At 25.3% G+C, this 8888-nt stretch overlaps 7 protein-coding genes across 7 annotated transcripts; 5 read left to right on the forward strand and 2 right to left on the reverse strand.

The window, feature by feature from the left end:
* Nucleotides 1-272: 272 nt before the first annotated feature.
* On the reverse strand, nucleotides 273-1499 carry ENU1_060120 (WD domain, G-beta repeat-containing protein; the record flags this gene model as incomplete). The annotated part of the gene is made up of 1 exon (XM_008858125.1): nucleotides 273-1499. One exon carries the CDS (start codon nucleotides 1497-1499, stop codon nucleotides 273-275), a length of 1227 nt encoding a protein of 408 aa, XP_008856347.1.
* Nucleotides 1500-1686: 187 nt separating this feature from the next.
* On the forward strand, nucleotides 1687-3510 carry ENU1_060130 (hypothetical protein; the record flags this gene model as incomplete). The annotated part of the gene is made up of 1 exon (XM_008858126.1): nucleotides 1687-3510. The coding sequence occupies one exon, from the start codon at nucleotides 1687-1689 to the stop codon at nucleotides 3508-3510; it is 1824 nt and encodes a 607-aa protein (XP_008856348.1).
* Nucleotides 3511-4010: 500 nt separating this feature from the next.
* On the forward strand, nucleotides 4011-4829 carry ENU1_060140 (hypothetical protein; the record flags this gene model as incomplete). Its single annotated transcript, XM_008858127.1, has 1 exon — nucleotides 4011-4829. One exon carries the CDS (start codon nucleotides 4011-4013, stop codon nucleotides 4827-4829), a length of 819 nt encoding a protein of 272 aa, XP_008856349.1.
* A 131-nt stretch (nucleotides 4830-4960) lies between these two features.
* On the reverse strand, nucleotides 4961-5677 carry ENU1_060150 (myb family DNA-binding domain containing protein; the record flags this gene model as incomplete). The annotated part of the gene is made up of 1 exon (XM_008858128.1): nucleotides 4961-5677. The coding sequence occupies one exon, from the start codon at nucleotides 5675-5677 to the stop codon at nucleotides 4961-4963; it is 717 nt and encodes a 238-aa protein (XP_008856350.1).
* A 756-nt stretch (nucleotides 5678-6433) lies between these two features.
* On the forward strand, nucleotides 6434-6958 carry ENU1_060160 (zinc finger, c2h2 type domain containing protein; the record flags this gene model as incomplete). The annotated part of the gene is made up of 1 exon (XM_008858129.1): nucleotides 6434-6958. The coding sequence occupies one exon, from the start codon at nucleotides 6434-6436 to the stop codon at nucleotides 6956-6958; it is 525 nt and encodes a 174-aa protein (XP_008856351.1).
* Nucleotides 6959-7041: 83 nt separating this feature from the next.
* On the forward strand, nucleotides 7042-7755 carry ENU1_060170 (hypothetical protein; the record flags this gene model as incomplete). The annotated part of the gene is made up of 1 exon (XM_008858130.1): nucleotides 7042-7755. One exon carries the CDS (start codon nucleotides 7042-7044, stop codon nucleotides 7753-7755), a length of 714 nt encoding a protein of 237 aa, XP_008856352.1.
* Nucleotides 7756-7880: 125 nt separating this feature from the next.
* ENU1_060180 (exosome complex exonuclease, putative) lies at nucleotides 7881-8733 on the forward strand (the record flags this gene model as incomplete). The annotated part of the gene is made up of 2 exons (XM_008858131.1): nucleotides 7881-8597; nucleotides 8653-8733. The coding sequence occupies 2 exons, from the start codon at nucleotides 7881-7883 to the stop codon at nucleotides 8731-8733; spliced, it is 798 nt and encodes a 265-aa protein (XP_008856353.1).
* Nucleotides 8734-8888: the final 155 nt, after the last annotated feature.

Here is an 8888-nt window from a genome sequence, read left to right on the forward strand (position 1 = left end):
TGTGATTCAAATAATACGAAGAAAACAAAAATATATTGATTTTGGTAGTGATGAAGAAATTTATAGTTTTTCTAGTTTAAGTTTAAACTCTTCTCCAGAAGATGAGTGTAATACTAAATGATTTGTTTGTAAATATGAAGAAGTTTATACAAATTAAAGTTTTTTTTCATTGTAAACAAAAAAAAAGAAATAGAAAGAAAAAAAATTAAAACAAGTAAAGTCATTTGTTCAGTCAATCAAAATATAATCATTCACTAATAAGAGATTATCATTTAAAATGATGTTGCTCCAAGTGCTGTTATCCTCATTCCTGTATTCATTTCTAATGCAATATTTCCTTCTCTATCAATAATTAATAATTTTCCATCAGAATATCCAACAGCAAATCCAACCCATTCACCAACAATAATTTGTTGAACTCCTCTTATTCTTCCTTCACTTGTTTGAATAATTTGTTTCATAGGATATTCTTGTTCTTTTTCTTCTTCTTCAATATCTATATCATCTTCCTTACTATTATCTTCATTATCATCTTTTATTTTTTCATCTACTTTTTCTGTTTCTTCTTGTTTTTCATTTTCCATTTTTTCTTTAGTTTGTTCTATTGTTTCCATTTCTTCAATATTTGCAGTAACAACCTTTTCATCATCTGAATTTAAAGAAATATCTGAATCACTCTTTTGTTCTTTCAAATCATTACCTTCCTCTTTCTCTTCTTCTTTTTCATTACTGTCACCATTTTCTTTTAATTCATTAAATTTGTTTATGATTTCTTCTTCTTTTTCAATAGTTTCTTTAATTTCTTCTGGAGTAATAAAGTCCCAAGTAATAATTTCACCTTTATCAGTTCCTATCATAAGTAAATTGTCAAAAGATGAAGCAACACGTACAACTTGTTTTGGGTCACATTCTAATATCTTAAATTCTTCAAATTTTCTATTATAAACTGTTATTAAATTTTTATGTGAAATACAGAAAAATTCATCATTATGAACCCAATTAATTGTTTCTGGGTCAAATGTTAACTTTGTTTCAAATGCTACTTTTCCACGATAAAGATCAACAACTTTCATATATTTTTTTCCAATGCATAAACAAATTTTTCCAGTTGAATCTAAAGCAATGTCAATAACTCCATCTTTACTAACATGAATTTTATTAATTAAATCTACTTTTTTTGGTGATAACTTATAAAAGATAATATTTCCATCGTCTGAGCAAGATATCATCTCTTCATTTAATATAACAATTTTATTAACGGTACCACTATGGTCCATTAATGTGCATACTTCTCTCTTAATTGTTAAGTCATACAATCTTATTAAATCATCAGTCCCTCCAAGTGCTAAATAATGAGGAGATACTGAAACAGTTTTAATACAATTTTTATCAACTTTAAATCCAAATAATTGTTTTGACTTTAATTCTAAGTTTTCATTTGATTGAAATTCCCAACCAGATAAGAAACTGTTATATGATCCAACAGCAACGATACTCATTTCCTTTAAACTAAGATTTTTTTTCTTTTTTATATAAACCCTTTTTTTTTAATTTTGTTTTGACAAGTTTTTATCTTTTCATTTTTTTATTTTTAGAATGGTTTTTGATTTAATAATTTATAGATTTCTATTTTCTACAAAAAGATTTTTACTCTATAGAAAAAATATCAGTACTATTGGAAGTGTAATGAAAACCATAATTAAAGAAATCATTCAAACAGACCAAGGATTTCATTATCTTTTTACAGTTGACAATAAGATTCAAATTGTTGATGCTAATAAAGCAGTTGTTATAAGAGAGATTGATCTACGTAGTGATACTGTTTTATGTACTCCACATAAAGTTATGTACAATGAAGGAAGAATATGTTTTGTATCACAAAATGGAATAGAGTTCTTTTCTGTTTATGGAGGATCATTTGAATTTATAGGATTAATTAATCAAGCTCAATTAATTGATGAAAATAATTCACCAATTTATGTAACTGATGTAAGTTTAGATAAAGAATTAATTACATTTTCATCTAACATAGGAAAAGTATTATTAATGGATTATCCATCATTAAAAATGATATGTCAAATTCCATTAACTAAAACTCCATTGAGATGTATTAAATTATCAAGAAATGATTCAATGTTATATGGTATTGATGTTAATGGAATTTTTGTAGCAGTAGAATTACATCATTTTAAATTATATGTAATGAGAGTCAAAGCTGAAGAAGATTTAAGAGAATATTTTAATAAAATAGATGATATGAATTTAACACTTACAAAAGATGGATGTCTTATTCAATGTGATGGACAAATAGCACAATACCGAATTGATATGCCATCAATATTTAAGTATCAAATAAAAGGGGTTGAAGACGTTAAATGTATACAAGATAAAATATATATTTCAACACTTAATCAAATATATATTTTTGATCAATGTAATGAAGAAGTACTTCAACAATTTACTTTTAATTCACAACCACAACAAATAATGAAAACAGTTATTACATTTCCAAATGTTTTATTATATACAATTAATGGAATAACTTCTTATAAAATTCCTACTATTCCACAAAGAATGTCAGTTATTCCAAAAAAGTCTTTAAATGTTATTTTTAAGTCAATTAAAATACCAAATAATTTAACACTTCTACAAATTCAATTAGGAAATGATAGAGAAATTTATGGATTTGATTTAAATGGTACTATTTATCATTGTTATCTTCCTAAATCATTACCTTCAACTTCTCAAGTTTATTTTAAAATGGAAAATTCAAGAACTGAATTAGAAAGATGTTATATTACATCTAATGGTAATTATGGTTTATTTTCTGTTGGTAATAAACTTCTTCTTCAAGAATTTAAAACAGGAAATACACATTTATTATATACTCCAAAACAATTACCAGATGATAGTGTTAATATTATAACTGTTTGTTCTTCTAATTCTTTTATTGTAGGAATAGGATGTTTTAATGGTAATGTTTTTGAAATAAATAGTAATAATTCAATTCCAATACAAATAAATTCTCATTTAAATTCTCCAATTGTTGGAATTGGATTTATTAATAAAAAAATTATTTCATTATCAGAAAATGGAATATTAAATTTTGATGGAAAAACATTACAATTATCTATTTCTCCAATTTCTATGGATATATTTAATGAATTTATTATTATTAATGATCTTTATACAATAACATTATATTCAATAAATAACTGGAAAATATTATATAAATTTGAAAGCCCATCACCAATTATTGATGCTAAATTCTCTTGTGATGGAAAATTTATTATTTGTGTTTCTAAAGACAGATGTAATATTTTAAGAAGTTCAGATCTTGGAGTTTGTACATATCTTCTTGTTTCTTCACTTCAAACACAATTAAAATTAAATACTCAAATCGTTGGAATGACAGTTTCTAAAATTATTCCTTGTCAATTCGCTGTTTCTTTTCAAGGAGGTGTTGTGATGTTAATTGAACCCAGAACTTATTCAGATTGGATTTATTAATAAATTCAGTTATTTTTTCATTATTTCTATTGCTCAAAAAATGTTTTTCTTTTTCTATTTTTAAATATTTGGTATTTTTTTTTTATTCGAAAATAAGATACTTTTTATTTTTTGTTGTATTTATCCTATTTTTTCATTGTTCAATAGTTGTTAAATCAACTTCTTTTTTTTTTGTTTTTGTTCTACTTTCATCTAGAAATTTTAAGAATTGTTTTTAATAAAAAAATTATCTTAAAAAATTATCAAAAAATGAAAAAACATGAAACTGAAAAAACTAAAAAATAAAACATATAATAATAAAATAATAAATTATTAAAATAAGAAACTTAATAAAAATTTATAAAAATAAGGAATAAAATGAGAAGAAGAAATTCTTCTACAAGAATCTGTGGATTCTAATAGAAGTATTATTTTTAATAAAAAAGAAAGTATTTAAAAAATAAAAAAAAAATAATATTCAACTCAAAAAAAAATGTTTGTATTTAACAAATTTGCTTTTGATGCTACTTACACTTGAAAGACAAACATCATCATCAACAGAATTTATTAATGAAAAAGAAGTATGTGTTGTTGTTAAACAATCAATCTTTACTTTAACAATAACTTCTCCACATAGAATAGATGGAACTATTGATTGTGAATTAGTTTATGATATGGATGATTTAAAACCAGTTGGTTATGTTTCTCAAAATCCATTGTCATTTAAAGTCCAACAAATTACTTCAAATACAGTAAATGTTGAATGTAAATTAGCTGTTTTATCATCTCAACATGAAGATTTATTATTCCGAGTACATGTTAAATTATTATTAGGAGATTCTGTGATTGGGTCGATCTACTCACATCCAATCAAATCAACAAGTAAAGCTGATTCACATCGTAAAACAAAATTAAATAAAAATTGCTCTGAAACAAAACCTAAAAAAATATCAAAAATTAAAAAAGATTCAAAAAAATTAACTTCTGCTTTAATTTTACCTCAAGAACGTTCTTTAGAAATTGAAATTATTAAAGCAAATAGAGATCTTATTCAAAAATTAAATGATAATTTAAATCGTCAAAATGAAAAAACTAAAACATTAAATGGAAGTATTTCTGAATTAATCTGGAAACTATCTCAATATGACTATAACCAACATGTTCAAATGATTTGTGAAGTTCTTAATCTTTTTACTCCAGAACAACTTGAAGTTCTTCAGGAAATAGCATCAATATTCCAATCTGCTTGTCCAATTCAAAACACTCAAGAACAACCTTATGTTCCTTATCAAGAAATGAATGCTTATTGGAATCCTAATTTTGAAGAATCATTCATGTAATTTTTTTATTAATTTCTTTTATGTTATTTCCTTGAAAGAATTGTTTTATTCAAATCATTTTTTTTTTCTCTTTTCGATTTTTTTCTTTTGTTTTTTTGTTAAATAAGTTAATAAAATTATTAAAAACAAAATTAATTCATTTCTTTACCAATAAATGATGGTTTCTTTGGTGGTTTACGATCTTTTTGAGGATTAAATTTTCCTTGAGGTACTTCTCTAAAGAATGGTATTTCTGAATTATAATCTGGTCCTTTTATTTTATGAGAATAACTAACTTGAATACCAGCTGCTCTAAGTTCTCTTCTTTTTTGAAGTTCAGTAGCATAGGCTGTGTCTTGTTGTAATTTTTGACGTTCTTTACGTTTAGCTTTCTTTCCTTTTGTGTTTGCTAGACGAGCACGAACTTCATTTAACATTTCAATCTCATCATCATCAAGGTCAACTCTGTCTTTTAAAGCTGGTCGTGTTTCTGGAATGATTTCATTCATTTCTTTTTCTCTTAGTCCTGAGCAATCATCTCCAGTAGCTTCATCTTTAAGTTGGTTATATTTTTCAATACATTGTGCTGGAGTTCTTCCAACACTTTTAGAAATTGTTTGCCATTGTGAAGGAAATATCTTAATCAAATGAAGTAATTTCTCTTCTTCAGTTGAAGTCCATTCAGTCTTTTTAATTGATGGGTCTAGCCAACTATACCATCGAGCTTTACACTGTTGTGGAGATTTACCAGCAATTAAGCTACTAATTCTTGCCCATTCATTTTTACCATATTTCATTACTCCTGCTTTAAGTACTTCATCTTCAGTATTTCTCCAAATTACCCCAGCAGCATTTCCAAACGTTGACATTTTTTTTAATTATTTCAAGATGAATTTTTCAATAAAATATCTCTTCTTCATCTTGTATTCCAAATGGCTTTGATAATTAATTGATATAAAACAAACTCTTTATTATATCATATACACATTTTCTGTTTTTTTTTCAATTATGATAATACTTTTTATTGTCATTCATGTATAACAATACTTTCAATGACAGTGTTAATACTAATATATTTGTTGTATTTTATTTTAAGACATGCCATTTTGAAAGAATTAGTCCCAACCCATTCTCAAACAAACTACAGTATTTTTAACTCTTAGAACACTGAATTTGTAGAGTAGATCCATTCATATCACATCTATTTTTTTTGTTTATTTCTTTAGAAAAATAAGTTCATACTTTATTAATATGAAAAGATATATGATATTCATCTTTTTTCTTCTTTGAAAACTCAAGAACTTGCTCAAAGAAAAGGACTGTTCTTCTACAAATAACAGATTAGTTTTTGTTAAAGATATTGATATACTTTTTGATTAGTAATCAATTTCTCTTTTTAAAAAATACTAATAAGACAAATTAAGTAAAGAATATCAAACTGTTTTAATTTCTACAAAAGTTCTGTTGTTATAAATATTTTAAACAATGGACAATACCGTTAATATTAATCATAATTGACTACCACTATCGGTATTGTTAAAAAAACTTTAAAAAGTAGTGTATAAAACAAAAAATAGTTTAATTTATTAAACTCCAATATCTACAGTAAAAATAAACACATACAAATGACATTAAAATATACTCTTGATAAAAGTGGGAGGAGAAAATGGAATAAAGAATTATACGCTAACGAATATTTTGAAGGAAAGTGGAATGGAGAAGAAGAAGTTTCTCAACTTACATCAAGAGAAGAGTCATTAAAATTAATTAATAATAAAGGATCAACTATACTAACAAAGAAACAAGGAGGTCTTTATTGTTCAATTTGTAATAAAATGTTTAGTGATTCTACTAGTTTTACTACACATTTAAATTTACCAGAGCATATAGAAAAAGCTGGGATTGAAACAAATTTTAAAACACCAACAGTTGATGACATTAAAACAAAATTACAACTTCTTCAAGAAAAGAAAAGAGAAGAGAAAGAAACTCCTGAAGAAAAAGAGTATAAGCGACTTGAATGGAAAGCCTCAAGAAAAGAAAGAAAACGAGAGTGGAAAAAAAGACAACAACAAACTAAAGAAAATGCTCCTGAAAATCAAAATAATGAAAGGTCAAGGTCAAATAGTAGAACAAGAACAGAAAAATAAATTTAATTATTATTATTAATTTTACTTCATAAATATTCAAAAATATAAATCAAAACTAAAAAGAAGAACTTGACAAGAATATTATGTCTGAACAACAACATCTTACACTTAAACAATTTAAACAACAACTCAAAATTATTATGAAACCTATCAAACAACTCATAGCTAAATTAATTAACAATCCAATGGATTCAATTTCTATGAAAATAGAAAATAATGTTTATCTTATTGATGGTAGACCAATTTCTATTGAAGGAAATGAACAAATTATTGAGATTGAAGACGGCTGTTTGGTTTCTATTCTTTCTAATGGATTTTGGGATACTGTTGTTCTTCATATTAAGAATGGAGAAATTACAGTTGATACAGCTGGTAAGGAAGGAGCTCCTACATTGATTTATCCTGATTCAATTGTATATTATATTAATGATGGTATAGTCAATTGTTGTTATGTTATGGCAGTGAATAGAGAAATTACATTATTCCCAACTATTAAATATAACTTAAGAGAAACAATGATTAAAATACAGGATATGGCTATAAATCAATTTACTAAAACACTTGAAGACCAATTAGAAGAACTGATAACTAAAATTAAAGTCTTAAAAAAAATGATAAATGAGAATATTGATGACATTATTGAAGATGAGATGAATGACTTAATTTTAACATTTGAAGATGCTATTACTCTTTTACCAAATAGAAAATTTAATAACCAATATTATACACCAGAATATATTGTTGATTTCTTTTTGAAGGGTATTGAATCAATTCAATATTATGAACGATGCATTTAAATGATATATTCTCAAGTCATTTGTTATTCTTTTGAAATAGAAATAAATAATAATTAAATAATAAAAATATATTTCAATTAAAAAAAGTTAAAATAAAAATAAAAAACAATTGAAAAAATAAAGAAATGGAACACGTTGAAGGGTTACTTCAAAAAGGAATTCGTATTGATGCAAGAAGACTAGATGAGTTTAGAGAAGTTTCATTTGTGTGTAGAGAACCTGGTAGTGTTGAAACACATATTGGTAATAGTAAGGCATTAGGAGAATGTGTTGTAGAGCCAGTATGTCCTGGAAGATCAAGACCTGACCAAGGAATATTTAATATTCGTGTTAATTTTCTTGAAATGGCTAATCCAAATTTCTATGATTCAAGAGGACCACGTGATTTAATTGAGATTGGTAAGGTAGTAGAAAGGGGATTATTATCTACACGTGCAATTGATGTTGATGGTCTTGTTATTATTCGAGGAAAATTAGTATGGAAAATTACAGTGTGTGTTCATATTATTAATGACTGTGGTAATTTGATGGACCTAGTATCTATTACTGCTATTTCTGCATTACTAACTGCTGTAAGAAGAGAAGTACAAATTTGTGGTACTGATGTAAAAATATTAACACCAGAAGAACGTAAACCTGTTCCATTAGCAATTCATCATATTCCAATAACTGTATCATTTGGAATTACAGAAAGTGGAGTACCATTACTTGATCCATCTGAAAGAGAAGAAAGTGTTTGTAAATCTCATTTAACAATTGCAATAAATAAAGAAGGTGAAGTTTGTGCAGTACAAAAAAGTGGAACACCAATTTCTATGAAAGTTATTCAAAAGTGTTGTGATGTTTGTTTTCTTATATAAAAAATTATAATAATTACAGATGGATTAACTATTCTAGACTGCTTTGTCTAAAGCAAAGATGTTGATTAAATTCATTTCTACTCAAGTTCAACAATCACGTGAACAATTAAAGAAATAATATTGCTATTCTGATTGATTTATTTTCTTTTTAAACCTTTTGATTTATTTAAAATAAAAACTTTAATAAATTCTTTTAAAACATTTAGTATGATTTTACTTATTTCTTTCCAGTTTTCTTGGAGCTAACCTTCTTTCCCTTAGAAGCAGCTTTCT

This window comes from Entamoeba nuttalli, assembly GCF_000257125.1.
Source record: "Entamoeba nuttalli P19 unplaced genomic scaffold asmbl_3231, whole genome shotgun sequence".
NCBI lineage: Eukaryota > Evosea > Mastigamoebida > Endamoebidae > Entamoeba > Entamoeba nuttalli.